Genomic DNA, 17,663 nt, shown 5'->3' on the forward strand with positions numbered 1-17,663 from the left:
GTCTATAACGTTTGGCTATGGGTGACTACTGTTCTGTGTTTGTCTATAACGTTTGGCTATGGGTGACTACTGTTCTGTGTTTGTCTATAACGTTTGGCTATGGGTGACTACTGTTCTGTGTTTGTCTATAACGTTTGGCTATGGGTGACTACTGTTTTGTGTTTGTCTATAACGTTTGGCTATGGGTGACTACTGTTCTGTGTTTGTGTATAACGTTTGGCTATGGGTGACTACTGTTCTGTGTTTGTGTATAACGTTTGGCTATGGGTGACTACTGTTCTGTGTTTGTCTATACAGTAACGTTTGTCTATGGGTGACTACTGTTCTGTGTTTGTGTATAACGTTTGGCTATGAGTGACTACTGTTCTGTGTTTGTCTATACAGTAACGTTTGGCTATGGATGACTACTGTTCTGTGTTTGTCTATAACGTTTGGCTATGGATGACTACTGTTCTGTGTTTTTCTATAACGTTTGGCTATGGGTGACTACTGTTCTATGGTTTTCTATAACGTTTGGCTATGGGTGACTACTGTTCTGTGTTTGTCTATAACGTTTGGCTATGGATGACTACTGTTCTGTGTGTGTCTATAACGTTTGGCTATGGGCGACTACTGTTCTGTGGTTTTCTATAACGTTTGTCTATGGGTGACTACTGTTCTGTGTTTGTGTATACAGTAACGTTTGGCTATGAGTGACTACTGTTCTGTGTTTGTGTATAACGTTTGGCTATGAGTGACTACTGTTCTGTGTTTGTCTATAACGTTTGGCTATGGGTGACTACTGTTTTGTGTTTGTCTATAACGTTTGGCTATGGGTGACTACTGTTCTGTGTGTGTCTATAACGTTTGGCTATGGGTGACTACTGTTCTGTGTTTTTCTATAACGTTTGGCTATGGGTGACTACTGTTCTGTGTTTGTCTATAACGTTTGGCTATGGGTGACTACTGTTCTGTGTTTGTCTATAACGTTTGGCTATGGGTGACTACTGTTTTGTGTTTGTCTATAACGTTTGGCTATGGGTGACTACTGTTCTGTGTGTGTCTATAACGTTTGGCTATGGGTGACTACTGTTCTGTGTTTTTCTATAACGTTTGGCTATTGGTGACTACTGTTCTGTGTTTGTCTATAACGTTTGGCTATGAGTGACTACTGTTCTGTGTTTGTCTATAACGTTTGGCTATGGGTGACTACTGTTTTGTGTTTGTCTATAACGTTTGGCTATGGGTGACTACTGTTCTGTGTGTGTCTATAACGTTTGGCTATGGGTGACTACTGTTCTGTGTTTGTCTATAACGTTTGGCTATGGGTGACTACTGTTCTGTGTTTGTGTATAACGTTTGGCTATGGGTGACTACTGTTCTGTGTTTGTGTATAACGTTTGGCTATGGGTGACTACTGTTCTGTGTTTGTGTATAACGTTTGGCTATGGGTGACTACTGTTCTGTGTTTGTCTATAACGTTTGGCTATGGGTGACTACTGTTCTGTGTGTGTCTATAACGTTTGGCTATGGGTGACTACTGTTCTGTGTTTGTGTATAACGTTTGGCTATGGGTGACTACTGTTCTGTGTTTTTCTATAACGTTTGTCTATGGGTGACTACTGTTCTGTGTTTGTCTATACAGTAACGTTTGGCTATGGGTGACTACTGTTCTGTGTTTGTGTATAACGTTTGGCTATGGGTGACTACTGTTCTGTGTTTGTGTATAACGTTTGGCTATGGGTGACTACTGTTCTGTGTTTGTCTATAACGTTTGGCTATGGGTGACTACTGTTCTGTGTGTGTCTATAACGTTTGGCTATGGGTGACTACTGTTCTGTGTTTGTCTATAACGTTTGGCTATGGGTGACTACTGTTCTGTGTGTGTCTATAACGTTTGGCTATGGGTGACTACTGTTCTGTGTTTGTCTATAACGTTTGGCTATGGGTGACTACTGTTCTGTGGTTTTCTATAACGTTTGGCTATGGGTGACTACTGTTCTGTGTTTGTCTATAATGTTTGGCTATGGATGACTACTGTTCTGTGTGTGTCTATAACGTTTGGCTATGGGTGACTACTGTTTTGTGTTTTGTGTATAACGTTTGGCTATGGGTGACTACTGATCTGTGTTTGTCTATAACGTTTGGCTATGAGTGACTACTGTTCTGTGTTTGTCTATAACGTTTGGCTATGAGTGACTACTGTTCTGTGGCTGTCTATAACGTTTGGCTATGGGTGACTACTGTTCTGTGTTTGTGTATAACGTTTGGCTATGGGTGACTACTGTTCTGTGTTTGTGTATAACGTTTGGCTATGGGTGACTACTGTTTTGTGTTTTGTCCATAACGTTTGGCTATGGGTGACTACTGTTCTATGTTTGTGTATAACGTTTGGCTATGGGTGACTACTGTTCTGTGTTTGTGGATAACGTTTGGCTATGGGTGACTACTGTTCTGTGTTTGTGTATAACGTTTGGCTATGGGTGACTACTGTTCTGTGTTTGTGTATAACGTTTGGCTAAGAGTGACTACTGTTCTGTGTTTGTGTATAACGTTTGGCTATGGGTGACTACTGTTCTGTGTTTTTCTATAACGTTTGGCTATGGGTGACTACTGTTCTGTGTTTTTCTATAACGTTTGGCTATGGATGACTACTGTTCTGTGTGTGTCTATAACGTTTGGCTATGGGTGACTATTGTTCTGTGGTTGTCTATAACGTTTGGCTATGGGTGACTACTGTTCTGTGTTTGTCTATAATGTTTGGCTATGGGTGACTACTGTTCTGTGTTTGTCTATAACGTTTGGCTATGGGTGACTACTGTTCTGTGTTTGTCTATAACGTTTGGCTATGGATGACTACTGTTCTGTGTGTGTCTATAACGTTTGGCTATGGGTGACTACTGTTTTGTGTTTGTCTATAACGTTTATCTATGGGTGACTACTGTTCTGTGTTTGTCTATAACGTTTGGCTATGGGTGACTACTGTTCTGTGTTTGTGTATAACGTTTGGCTATGGGTGACTACTGTTCTGTGTGTGTCTATAACGTTTGGCTATGGGTGACTACTGTTCTGTGTTTGTGTATAACGTTTGGCTATGGGTGACTACTGTTCTGTGTTTTTCTATAACGTTTGTCTATGGGTGACTACTGTTCTGTGTTTGTCTATACAGTAACGTTTGGCTATGGGTGACTACTGTTCTGTGTGTGTCTATAACGTTTGGCTATGGGTGACTACTGTTCTGTGTTTGTCTATAACGTTTGGCTATGGGTGACTACTGTTCTGTGTGTGTCTATAACGTTTGGCTATGGGTGACTACTGTTCTGTGTTTGTCTATAACGTTTGGCTATGGGTGACTACTGTTCTGTGTTTGTGTATAACGTTTGGCTATGGGTGACTACTGTTCTGTGTTTGTCTATAATGTTTGGCTATGGATGACTACTGTTCTGTGTTTGTCTATAACGTTTGGCTATGAGTGACTACTGTTCTGTGGCTGTCTATAACGTTTGGCTATGGGTGACTACTGTTCTGTGTTTGTGTATAACGTTTGGCTATGGGTGACTACTGTTCTGTGTTTGTGTATAACGTTTGGCTATGGGTGACTACTGTTTTGTGTTTTGTCCATAACGTTTGGCTATGGGTGACTACTGTTCTATGTTTGTGTATAACGTTTGGCTATGGGTGACTACTGTTCTGTGTTTGTGTATAACGTTTGGCTAAGAGTGACTACTGTTCTGTGTTTGTGTATAACGTTTGGCTATGGGTGACTACTGTTCTGTGTTTTTCTATAACGTTTGGCTATGGGTGACTACTGTTCTGTGTTTTTCTATAACGTTTGGCTATGGATGACTACTGTTCTGTGTGTGTCTATAACGTTTGGCTATGGGTGACTACTGTTCTGTGGTTGTCTATAACGTTTGGCTATGGGTGACTACTGTTCTGTGTTTGTCTATAATGTTTGGCTATGGGTGACTACTGTTCTGTGTTTGTGTATAACGTTTGGCTATGGGTGACTACTGTTCTGTGTTTGTCTATAACGTTTGGCTATGGATGACTACTGTTCTGTGTGTGTCTATAACGTTTGGCTATGGGTGACTACTGTTCTGTGTTTGTGTATAACGTTTGGCTATGGGTGACTACTGTTCTGTGTTTGTGTATAACGTTTGGCTAAGAGTGACTACTGTTCTGTGTTTGTGTATAACGTTTGGCTATGGGTGACTACTGTTCTGTGTTTTTCTATAACGTTTGGCTATGGGTGACTACTGTTCTGTGTTTTTCTATAACGTTTGGCTATGGATGACTACTGTTCTGTGTGTGTCTATAACGTTTGGCTATGGGTGACTACTGTTCTGTGGTTGTCTATAACGTTTGGCTATGGGTGACTACTGTTCTGTGTTTGTCTATAATGTTTGGCTATGGGTGACTACTGTTCTGTGTTTGTGTATAACGTTTGGCTATGGGTGACTACTGTTCTGTGTTTGTCTATAACGTTTGGCTATGGATGACTACTGTTCTGTGTGTGTCTATAACGTTTGGCTATGGGTGACTACTGTTTTGTGTTTGTCTATAACGTTTATCTATGGGTGACTACTGTTCTGTGTTTGTCTATAACGTTTGGCTATGGGTGACTACTGTTCTGTGTTTGTCTATAATGTTTGGCTATGGGTGACTACTGTTCTGTGTTTGTGTATAACGTTTGGCTATGGGTGACTACTGTTCTGTGTTTGTCTATACAGTAACGTTTGTCTATGGGTGACTACTGTTCTGTGTTTGTCTATACAGTAACGTTTGTCTATGGGTGACTACTGTTCATTAGATATAATCATTGTCCACTACTTATATTACTAGGTGATAACCCATTTAAGCTCTGTATATTGTGTTAAGATGATGTGTGCTTTAAATTTCACAAGTATATGTATATGTATATGCATTGAGTGTATCCAATAGAAAAATATCATCAAAAATTTCCACACAGTTAAATGTATGCTACATCATGTAGTTAATACCACGATAGCAAAACAGATGCGTAACGGGCAACGAGGTAGAAGGATTAAGTAGCGCTCTCATTAACTATATATCATCCATAAATTTCTCGCTGTCACGATCGATGGTTGAAATGTCATCCAGTCGACACTACCACGTGCTGCCGTTAATTTGTAAGTGTAGCCATTTTAGTCGTAAAACACTCGGAAGGAAGACGACAATCGTCGGCAGTTTGTGACGACATCAACATTAATGCCGGAAGTATTGTGTTGAACATAAAATCGATACCGATTCCGTGCGTTGTCTCCGGATAGGATCGGTGGCAAGCGAGTAAAGCGGATTATTGTTGTATTCTGGAGGGGTGATCCAGTACGGAAACATCTCGGAAAAAATTAAAGACGTAGTTTTTGTGGATAATCCATTTAATCATTTAAAGACAAGTTGCGTCTGGTCACGTTCCTGATAATATGACCTGGAATCCCAAGCATTATCGAATTTCGTATGCAACGCCACGCGCGGCAGTGTTCAAACTATTATGGAAATGTCGTGTTAGGGGTTTATGGAGATGAAAACACAACTAAACGCTTTCTACAAACGAGAAATCGACACGTGACCCGGTGTTTCATCAACTAACAACCTATACACCAGCTTTGTTACAATAATGCCAAGTATATGCCAGACATGGGTTCCATTCAGGACGTTCGGGCAACGCAACTTTTCTCAAAACATCAACAGGATGGTAAAATGGTTGTTTATTACTTGACCAATACGTACGACAAAATTCTCAACCGGTACACCCATGATAATTGTTAGTCAACATTGTATGATAAATAGAAACATGATTCTGCTGTACCGATCTTAACATTTTATCTTCGGCCTAATCCACTATGATACCTATACTGTTTAACCTAGACAGACGTTTCACTGTTTAACCTAGACAGACGTTTCAATGTTTAACCTAGACAGACGTTGCACTGTATAACATCGACGGACGCTTCACTGTTTAACCTAGACGGACGTTGCACTGTATAACATCGACGGACGCTTCACTGTTTAACCTAGACAGACGTTTCAATAATAAACCTAGACGGACGTTTCACTGATTAACCTAGACAGACGTTTTACTGTTTAACCTAGACGGACGCTTCACTGTTTAACCTAGACAGACGTTTCACTGTTTAACCTAGACGGACGCTTCACTGTTTAACCTAGACAGACGTTTCACTGTTTAAACTAGACGGACGTTTCACTGTTTAACCTAGACAGACGTTTCAATGTTTAATTTAGACGGACGTTTCATTGTTTAACCTAGAAAGACGTTTCAATGTTTAACCGTGACAGACGTTTCACTGTATAACATCGACTATAGAAACTGTTGTTTAACTTCGAGGTGAGTTTCTATCGACATTGTTTTAAACTATTATGTCCGTTTTATTGATTGTAGACAGAGCAATCCCGTCCATGTACTGGGGATATGCATAGTGCCTGATACAATGACGTCATCACCCGGAAGTCGTAACATTGTCTCGCTGTACCAAAAAACGCGATATACATAACTATATGTTAAATTGTTTGATATTTATAAATGAATATCTGAAGCTTCATGAATAAATGTAAACATCCTGATATCAGTGAGACATGTAAGGCATGTAATCTAACACATGTTACTATGTATGTAGCAGGTCGAGTCACCGTCACCGCCTGTTATCCATAATGCATTGCGAGGTTTAGTCAATCCTCTAAATGAGATGTGATCACATGATCTGTTTTATTACACGGTTACTACGCATCAGTCACCTGTTTCATTCAGTTGCAGAAACTGCAGTGGGTACAAAAATATGGCTTATCAACCGGTAAAAATGGTCAAAATGTTAACTATACACATAAATTCAATATTTTACCTTTGGAATTTGTATCTTGGATGTTAACAAAGACAAAAACTGGTATCCAAATTCAGTCCATTTATTCGGGAAAAATCGGGAATTGTTTGTTCATTTACCCGAACACTAGTCAAAAGTAACAGTAATATTGTTTTGCTAGCTGTTTTAATTTTCTCAACTTTCATTCTTGTCACCCATTCATCTTTTACACTTTCAGGCATCACTCTCACATTCTCGTCAATCATCGCAATCAATTCCTGTACCATTCTCAGATACGGGAATTTTCTTACTTTGATTTAAAGAATATTTTGTTATAAGTTCGAAAAACCAATTGTTTAACGCCTTTATAAAAGTAGTGATCGAGTTGTTGACACATTTCAATTTTACTATCAATCGACTTTATTTTTTCTATTAGAAACACCTAAAGGTCCATGGCATATCAAATTATTGAACGAGTTTAATAAATTCCATATGACATAGCCACTCATGTAAGATCCTCTATATATATAATACATGTACATACTAGGTTATCTATTGTAATTGGGGTCTTCTCGTGTGGGATTCCCTCGCTTCAAAATGTCACGTTACTTTAATTTATATACGGCCAATTTCTAGCTGGAACTCTGGTATTAATGGTAAAACTGCTTAATTCTCGTGATATGTGTGTTACGCGTGTTTGTACGATACACATTGACTGACACGTGTCCTAGTACAAAAATACATATATGTGAATACATTTATTTATTGATAACGATTTCGGTGTTTTATTTTCTCAGTCTTTTATAAAAACGTGTTATTCCAAAGGTGAAGTTGTTTATAATCTTGTAAACTTTACTGATACAAGATATTGAACAATAAATTACATAAATGAATTACCAAGAGCAAAAAAAAAAAACATATTTATGCACGCAACACGTATTTTTCGCATAGTAAACACGTAGTAAAACAAATCATGTGATCACATCTCATTTAGACGATTGGCTGAACCTCGCAATGCATAATGGATAACAGGCCGGTGACGTAAATCTATGTGTATGTCCTTATGTAGCGATCGACTCGACCTGTGTAGAAACCCCCAGTATAGACGTTACCACGTGACCTGTCGATACCACATCAGAGAGTGATCTTGGCACCAGGGTCGCCTAAGTACAGACAAATATTGTGGGATGATCGATGTACTTAAAATAGAGACAGACCTATCCCAACTTCCGCAGTGAATGGACGGCATCATCATCTATTGATCTGTAGATTCCGGCAGATTACAATATACTTACATTGTTGTCTGTGGATTTCGGACTAATTACAATATACTTACAATGTTATCTGTATATTTCGGACTAATTACAATATACTTACAATGTTATCTGTATATTTCGGACTAATTACAATATACTTACATTGTTGTCTACTTTCATTGTTATCTGTAGATTTCGGACTGATTACAATATACTTACATTGTTTTGTTATCTGTCTTGTTATTTGTAAAGGATGTAAATTCTGGGTCACGTGATTCATAAATATAGTCCCCTTCGTGTTCTTCCGCGGGATCAGCAGGAATGTTAGTGAAGATATCCGTTGCCGGGAATGTCTTATCGTCTGCTGCAACTAAATATCAAACAATAATCAGAATCAGTTATATATCAAACAATAATCAGAATCAGTTATATATCAAACACAGTATTAACATCTACAGTCATGATTTGGCCATATAGGTTCCATTGTTAAACGTGAAATGACAAATGGGAGTCAGTACTAAATTGAAATCCATTTATGTATATGGATAGGTCGCAGATGGAGTGTATGGTGGCTACAGTAAGTACCGGATGTTTTGTATGGTGGCTACAGTAGGTGCCGGAGGTTGTGTATGGTGGCTACAGTAGGTGCCGGATGTTGTGTATGGTGGCTACAGTAGGTGCCGGAGGTTGTGTATGGTGGCTACAGTAAGTACCGGATGTTGTGTATGGTGGCTACAGTAAGTACCGGATGTTGTGTATGGTGGCTACAGTAAGTACCGGAGGTTGTGAATGGTGGCTACAGTAAGTACCGGATGTTGTGTATGGTGGCTACAGTAAGTACCGGATGTTGTGTATGGTGGCTACAGTAAGTACCGGAGGTTGTGTATGGTGGCTACAGTAAATACCGGATGTTGTGTATGATGGCTACAGTAAGTACCGGATGTTGTGTATGATGGCTACAGTACATAATTGTAGGTGCCGGATGTTGTGTATGATGGCTACAGTAGGTGCCGGATGTTGTGTATGATGGCTACAGTACATAATTGTAGGTGCCGGATGTTGTGTATGGTAGCTACAGTAGGTGCCGACTGTTGTGCATGATGGCTACAATAGGTGCCGGATGTTGTGTATGATGGCTACAGTACATAATTGTAGGTGCCGGATGTTGTGTATGATGGCTACAATAGGTGCCGGATGTTGTGTATGATGGCTACAGTACATAATTGTAGGTGCCGGATGTTGTGTATGATGGCTACAGTACATAATTGTAGGTGCCGGATGTTGTGTATGATGGCTACAGTACATAATTGTAGGTGCCGGATGTTGTGTATGATGGCTACAATAGGTGCCGGATGTTGTGTATGCTTTGTAGAGTAGGTCCCAGATGTTGTATATGGTTGGTACATGAGGTCCCGAATGCTGTGTATGGTGGCTGCAGTAGGTCCCGGATGTTGTATAGCGGAATTGGACCGGGTCGATCATCGTCGACAAGCTCATGATGGTTACAGTTTTTCCCCGACGGAGTGTATGGTGGCTACAGTAGGTCACGGATGGAGCTTATGGTGGTTACAGTATTTCCCCGATGGAGTGTATGGTGGTTACAGTAGGTCACGGATGGAGCTTATGGTGGCCACAGTAGGTCCCGGATGGAGTGTATGGTGGTTACAGTAGGTCCCGAATGGAGCTTATGGTGGCTACAGTAGGTCCCGAATGGAGCTTATGGTGGCTACAGTAGGTCCAGAATGGAGCTTATGGTGGCTACAGTAGGTCCCGAATGGAGCTTATGGTGGCTACAGTAGGTCCCGAATGGAGTTTAGGTAGCGGATTGGAATTTATAAGCAATTCACGGTTTCTCCACCAACTGAGTGTCTAGACGTAACGCAAACACCGAAGTTACACCTACATTGTGTAAATACCGCGAAAGTACAGTGTAGGTTTTAATCATGTGTAGTGTACCTATTTATCATGACGTAGTCAACATAGCATGACCATAACGTCGTAACTAGCAGAGCATGACCATAACGACGTAATTATCAGAGCGTATATATAATGACGTAATTATCAAAGCATGGTTCGGCCATAACAATGAGACAAGAGATTGCGTTTGATCGGTGGAAAATTATGATTGGCGCAGTAAATAACATATAAGCAATTATCATTTTGCTATCTACAGTAATTATTTAAGAAATTCCATGTAGATTTTACCTCCAAAATCTGTACACGCCCATACAGAGCTGTCCCGGTCGTCTGCGAAGCCATTCAGATCTCCGAGGTGACCTAGAAAACATTAATGGCATTAGGAACATAGTAAAACAAACGATAAAAAGTAGCTTACTTATGCCATAAACTATGTGCTTTTTTTAATTAAATCACTTGTCCATAAACTATGCTAATTTTGATAAAATCACTTGTCCATAAACTATGCTAATTTTGATAAAATCACTTGTCCATAAATTATGTGATTTTTTAAAATTAAATCACTTGTCCATAAATTATGTGATTTTTTCATTTATTCAATCACTTGTCTATAAACTATGTGACTTTTTTTAATATCATTTGCACATTGTTATGAATTCTCGCCGAAAAAAAGACATCTTCCCTAAGCCTAACTTATTGTTAACGTCTAATTTATCTATTTGATGATAGTTTTGGTTGACAGTTGAATGCACTATATACATGTCCGCTGAAATGGTGTGTTGTGAATTAACTTTGTCACACGTGCACTGTCAATGTCTGCTGTTACTTGTAATAAATTCAGCCAAACACATTTCTCTCTTGTTTGTGTCTTTAGAAGTCAATGGTAATGTTTGTGTCTTTAGAAGTCAATGGTAATGTTTTTGTCTTTAGAAGTCAATGGTAATGTTTGTGTCTTTAGAAGTCAATGGTAATGTTTGTGTCTTTAGAAGTCAATGGTAATGTTCGTGTCTTTAGAAGTCAATGGTAATGTCTGTGTCTTTAGAAGTTAAGGTAATGTTTGTGTCTTTAGAAGTTAATGGTAATGTTCGTGTTTTTAGAAGTCAATGGTAATGTTCGTGTTTTTAGAAGTCAATGGTAATGTTTGTGTCTTTAGAAGTTAATGGTAATGTTCGTGTCTTTAGAAGTCAATGGTAATGTTAGTGTCTTTAGAAGTCAATGGTAATGTTTGTGTCTTTAGAAGTCAATGGTAATGTTTGTGTCTTTAGAAGTTAATTGTAATGTTTGTGTCTTTAGAAGTTAATGGTAATGTTCGTGTCTTTAGAAGTCAATGGTAATGTTTGTGTCTTTAGAAGTCAATGGTAATGTTTGTGACTTTAGAAGTTAATGGTAATGTTCGTGTCTTTAGAAGTTAATTGTAATGTTTGTGTCTTTAGAAGTTAATGGTAATGTTTGTGTCTTTAGAATTCAATGGTAATGTTTGTGTCTTTAGAAGTCAATGGTAATGTTTGTGTCTTTAGAAGTCAATGGTAATGTTTGTGTCTTTAGAAGTCAATGGTAATGTTCGTGTCTTTAGAATTCAATGGTAATGTTTGTGTCTTTAGAAGTCAATGGTAATGTTTGTGTCTTTAAAGGTTAATTGTAATGTTTGTGTCTTTAGAAGTCAATGGTAATGTCTGTGTCTTTAGAAGTCAATGGTAATGTTTGTGTCTTTAGAAGTCAATGGTAATGTTTGTGTCGTTAGAAGTCAATGGTTATGTTTGTGTCTTTAGAAGTCAATGGTAATGTTTGTGTCTTTAGAAGTCAATGGTAATGTTTGTGTCTTTAGAAGTCAATGGTAATGTTTGTGTCTTTAGAAGTCAATGGTAATGTTCGTGTCTTTAGAATTCAATGGTAATGTTCGTGTCTTTAGAATTCAATGGTAATGTTTGTGTCTTTAGAAGTCAATGGTAATATTTGTGTCTTTAGAAGTCAATGGTAATGTTTGTGTCTTTAGAAGTCAATGGTAATGTTTGTGTCTTTAGAAGTCAATGGTAATGTTCGTGTCTTTAGAAGTCAATGGTTATGTTTGTGTCTTTAGAAGTCAATGGTAATGTTTGTGTCTTTAGAAGTCAATGGTAATGTTTGTGTCTTTAGAAGTCAATGGTAATGTTCGTGTCTTTAGAATTCAATGGTAATGTTTGTGACTTTAGAAGTCAATGGTAATGTTTGTGTCTTTAGAAGTCAATGGTAATGTTCGTGTCTTTAGAAGTCAATGGTTATGTTTGTGTCTTTAGAAGTCAATGGTAATGTTTGTGTCTTTAGAAGTCAATGGTAATGTTCGTGTCTTTAGAAGTCAATGGTAATGTTTGTGTCTTTAGAAGTCAATGGTTATGTTTGTGTCTTTAGAAGTCAATGGTAATGTTTGTGTCTTTAGAGGTTAATGGTAATGTTTGTGTCTTCAGAAGTCAATGGTAATGTTTGTGTCTTTAGAAGTCAAAGGTAATGTTCGTGTTTGTAGAAGTTAATTGTAATGTTCGTGTCTTTAGAAGTCAATGGTAATGTTTGTGTCTTTAGAAGTCAATGGTAATGTTCGTGTCTTTAGAAGTCAATGGTAATGTTTGTGTCGTTAGAAGTCAATGGTTATGTTCGTGTCTTTAGAAGTCAATGGTTATGTTTGTGTCTTTAGAAGTTAATTGTGATGTTCGTGTCTTTAGAAGTCAATGGTAATGTTTGTGTCTTTAGAAGTCAATGGTAATGTTTGTGTCTTTAGAAGTGAATGGTAGTGTTCGTGTCTTTAGAAGTCAATGGTAATGTTTGTGTCTTTAGAAGTCAATGGTAATGTTTGTGTCTTTAGAAGTCAATGGTAATGTTTGTGTCTTTAGAAGTCAATGGTAATGTTTGTGCCTTTAGAAGTTAATGGTAATGTTCGTGTCTTTAGAAGTCAATGGTAATGTTTGTGTCTTTAGAAGTCAATGGTTATGTTTGTGTCTTTAGAAGTCAATGGTAATGTTTGTGCCTTTAGAAGTTAATGGTAATGTTTGTGTCTTTAGAAGTCAATGGTAATGTTTGTGCCTTTAGAAGTTAATGGTAATGTTCGTGTCTTTAGAAGTCAATAGTAATGTTCGTGTCTTTAGAAGTCAATGGTTATGTTTGTGTCTTTAGAAGTTAATTGTGATGTTCGTGTCTTTAGAAGTTAATGGTAATGTTTGTGTCTTTAGAAGTCAATGGTAATGTTTGTGTCTTTAGAAGTGAATGGTAGTGTTCGTGTCTTTAGAAGTCAATGGTAATGTTTGTGTCTTTAGAAGTCAATGGTAATGTTTGTGTCTTTAGAAGTCAATGGTAATGTTTGTGCCTTTAGAAGTCAATGGTAATGTTTGTGTCTTTAGAAGTCAATGGTAATGTTTGTGTCTTTAGAAGTCAATGGTAATGTTTGTGCCTTTAGAAGTTAATGGTAATGTTCGTGTCTTTAGAAGTCAATGGTAATGTTTGTGTCTTTAGAAGTCAATGGTTATGTTTGTGTCTTTAGAAGTCAATGGTAATGTTTGTGCCTTTAGAAGTTAATGGTAATGTTTGTGTCTTTAGAAGTCAATGGTAATGTTTGTGCCTTTAGAAGTTAATGGTAATGTTCGTGTCTTTAGAAGTCAATAGTAATGTTCGTGTCTTTAGAAGTCAATGGTTATGTTTGTGTCTTTAGAAGTTAATTGTGATGTTCGTGTCTTTAGAAGTCAATGGTAATGTTTGTGTCTTTAGAAGTCAATGGTAATGTTTGTGTCTTTAGAAGTGAATGATAGTGTTCGTGTCTTTAGAAGTCAATGGTAATGTTTGTGTCTTTAGAAGTCAATGGTTATGTTTGTGTCTTTAGAAGTCAATGGTAATGTTTGTGTCTTTAGAAGTCAATGGTAATGTTTGTGTCTTTAGAAGTCAATGGTAATGTTCGTGTTTTTAGAAGTTAATGGTAATGTTCGTGTCTTTAGAAGTCAATGGTTATGTTTGTGTCTTTAGAAGTCAATGGTAATGTTTGTGTCTTTAGAAGTCAATGGTAATGTTTGTGTCTTTAGAAGTCAATGGTAGTGTTCGTGTCTTTAGAAGTCAATGGTAATGTTTGTGTCTTTAGAAGTCAATGGTAATGTTCGTGTCTTTAGAAGTCAATGGTAATGTTCGTGTCTTTAGAAGTCAATGGTAATGTTTGTGTCTTTAGAAGTCAATGGTAATGTTTGTGACTTTAGAAGTTAATTGTAATGTTTGTGTCTTTAGAAGTTAATGGTAATATTCGTGTCTTTAGAAGTCAATGGTAATGTTCGTGTCTTTAGAAGTCAATGGTAATGTTTGTGTCTTTAGAAGTCAATGGTAATGTTTGTGTCTTTAGAAGTCAATGGTAATGTTTGTGTCTTTAGAAGTCAATGGTAATGTTTGTGCCTTTAGAAGTTAATGGTAATGTTCGTGTCTTTAGAAGTCAATGGTAATGTTTGTGTCTTTAGAAGTCAATGGTAATGTTTGTGTCTTTAGAAGTCAATGGTAATGTTTGTGTGTTTAGAAGTCAATGGTAATGTTTGTGACTTTAGAAGTCAATGGTAATGTTTGTGTCTTTAGAGGTTAATGGTAATATTCGTGTCTTTAGAAGTCAATGGTAATGTTCGTGTCTTTAGAAGTCAATGGTAATGTTTATGTCTTTAGAAGTCAATGGTAATGTTTGTGTCTTTAGAATTCAATGGTAATGTTTGTGTCTTTAGAAGTCAATGGTAATGTTTGTGTCTTTAGAAGTCAATGGTAATGTTCGTGTCTTTAGAAGTCAATGGTAATGTTTGTGTCTTTAGAAGTCAATGGTAATGTTCGTGTCTTTAGAAGTCAATGGTAATGTTTGTGTCTTTAGAAGTCAATGGTAATGTTTGTGTCTTTAGAAGTCAATGGTAATGTTCGTGTCTTTAGAAGTCAATGGTAATGTTTGTGTCTTTAGAAGTCAATGGTAATGTTTGTGTCGTTAGAAGTCAATGGTAATGTTCGTGTCTTTAGAAGTCAATGGTAATGTTCGTGTCTTTAGAAGTCAATGGTAATGTTTGTGTCTTTAGAAGTCAATGGTAATGTTTGTGTCTTTAGAAGTCAATGGTAATGTTCGTATCTTTAGAGGTTAATGGTAATGTTCGTGTCTTTAGAAGTCAATGGTAATGTTTACCGTGTAAGAGGTTCTTCATCCTGTCCGTTCGGGCGATCGTTAACGGAGTTTTCCCGCCATACGTCGACAACGTCGGGTCGGCACCGAAGGCCAACAACATACGTACAAGTCCCACATTGTCATTTTCAACCGCATCATGGATTGGTCTGAAATAAATGTTAACATATTAGACAAGGATTTTATGCTGTTTAGAGATATTTTCATAGTATTAATATATCCGTACCTTGATAAAAATAAACAAGGAGTCGAATTGAAAGTCTTGCTTTGGTTTTGGATACGAAAATGGAAGTGATATATTGGGGTATGCCGGTACAACACCACACAACGCGACATTTAATCAAGCCGGAACTGAGACGATGTAAAACTACATTACAACGGGATTATGTGTCATTCTAAACCAACTCTTAAACATCGTAAACAAACATATAATGGGTTTCTGTTTTGGAAAAACATTAAGAATTGCATGTCTCATAGTAATCATTTCAGCACCGTCTTGTCTGCAGCAGATTTATTGAGTGTCGTGAAAACCTGACGGCGATCTGCTATCTAATGTTTATGAGATGTCGGGTCGTGTGGCCGTCCAACAGATAAGCTCGCCGAGTATTAATGAAGGGTGAACGACCGAGGTATTGTTAAGAATCACATGCTCGATTTAGAAAAGTCAACAACAAACTGCCTCATAACATCGATCACACTGACGAAAAAAACACATCCAATTTAGTATCATTTCTATGCACTAAACATACAAAATAAAACCGACGTAAATAATGACAGGAATAACTTGTGTAGCGTAGATCAAATGAAACCGAACAAAACGAACCAGGCAGTACAGAGGCAGACATCACGGTATCGATTCCATTCGTTACTGGAAGACGTGATCTTAGACGAATGCTACATTGTTGAGCCCAATATCCGTGACAAACATTTCTACAGAATGCTACATTGTTGAGCCCAATATTCGCGACAAACATTTCTACAGAATGCTACATTGTTCAGCCCAATATTCGTGACAAACATTCCCACAGAATGCTACATTGTTGAGACTAATATCCGAGACAAACATTTCCACAGAATGCTACATTGTTGAGACCAATATCCGTGACAAACAATTCGACAGAATGCTACATTGTTGAGACCAATATCCGAGACAAACATTTCCACAGAATGCTTCATTGTTGAGCCCAATATTCGTGACAAACATTTCTACAGAATGCTACATTGTTCAGCCCAATATTCGTGACAAACATTCCCACACAATGTTACATTGTTGAGACTAATATCCGAGACAAACATTTCAACAGAATGCTACATTGTTGAGACCAATATCTGTGACAAACATTTCAACAGAATGCTACATTGTTGAGACCAATATCCATGAAAAACATTTCCACAGAATGCTACATTTGTTGAGACCAACATCTGAGACAAACATTTCCACAGAATGCTACATTTGTTGAGACCAACATCCGAGACAAACATTTCCACTTAGTATGGTAACGTTTCCCTGCGACATATCTACCTAGCCAAACGCCGGAAGTGTTTCCTAATCCATCAAATTACATCGTTCAAAGTACCGGTTCAAGCTGTGTAGTGTTTTAAACACCAGTATCAGATCAATAAGTGATTTTGTAATCTAAAAATAAATCAATTGTACTGCACTAAATGACGCATAACAAGGATTTTCGGTCTTTTTAATACAAACAACCAACATTTGCCATGTAACGAATTAGACTAGCTTACATCACAATAACAACACGTTCTTATCGATTTTTTGCAGACTCGATTATCTAGGAAAAGGAGTTTTCTGTTAAACGGAACTCGTTGCATATGAATACCACTTATAGTTAGTCTGCGTCAGTAAAATAATGCGGCGTGTCACGTTATCCAACAAGACGTCGCAAAACAGCAAGTTTGACTCCACGGGAAGTGATGGATTGCTGACGACGACAGCAGTAAGAGTCCGCACATTTGGGAGACGTTTCCTTAACGTATATACTTGATAATTACTTGCGCATACTGATGCAGACATTTGTTTTGATATGTTCAAATGACCACAATGCACGTAAAAAAATCAAAATTAAAAATAAAATACTAAAAGCAACTTGCTACTGCATTATTTGGAAAAAATGGGGGGAAAAACCGCGGAATAGGATAGCGATTAGACTACTAGTTAACTATAAACAAACATCACAGTACACCCAACCCGTGTTTATTTTGCTTGCTGGATTAATTGCTCCGTGAAGAGCAAGAATAAATATTTTCTTTATTGTAGCTGGTGACTACCTCACGGAAGGCCCGTCGCATGCGATCTTGAGAACAATTGTTAAAGTGTCTTTACAACTCGACACGTACCGCAACTGTCTTTGTCGTGAGGGTATCATGGATTATAATATCGTTTTTTTAAACAAATATTAAAGTAACATGTAAATGCCATTATCATTGATATAACAGGCGATTTGCTGACAGTGTATACAACTGCGTGCGGCTCACGTTTATATCTCTTAAGTTTGACAATACGTGTTA

At 37.7% G+C, this 17,663-nt stretch overlaps 1 protein-coding gene across 1 annotated transcript in view; it reads right to left on the bottom strand.

The window, feature by feature from the left end:
- The window catches only part of LOC117341965 (nucleolar protein dao-5-like), a 61,200-nt gene that overhangs the window by 4,125 nt on the left and 39,412 nt on the right, over positions 1-17,663 (bottom strand). The window contains exons 8-10 of the mRNA XM_033903862.1: positions 15,141-15,286; positions 10,280-10,351; positions 8,294-8,444 (exon numbers count right to left, since the gene is read on the bottom strand). Coding sequence (XP_033759753.1) covers positions 8,294-8,444; positions 10,280-10,351; positions 15,141-15,286 — 369 coding nt within the window. The remainder of the gene's footprint in view (positions 1-8,293; positions 8,445-10,279; positions 10,352-15,140; positions 15,287-17,663) is intronic.

This window comes from Pecten maximus, chromosome 14, assembly GCF_902652985.1.
Source record: "Pecten maximus chromosome 14, xPecMax1.1, whole genome shotgun sequence".
NCBI classification, from domain to species: Eukaryota; Metazoa; Mollusca; class Bivalvia; order Pectinida; family Pectinidae; genus Pecten; species Pecten maximus.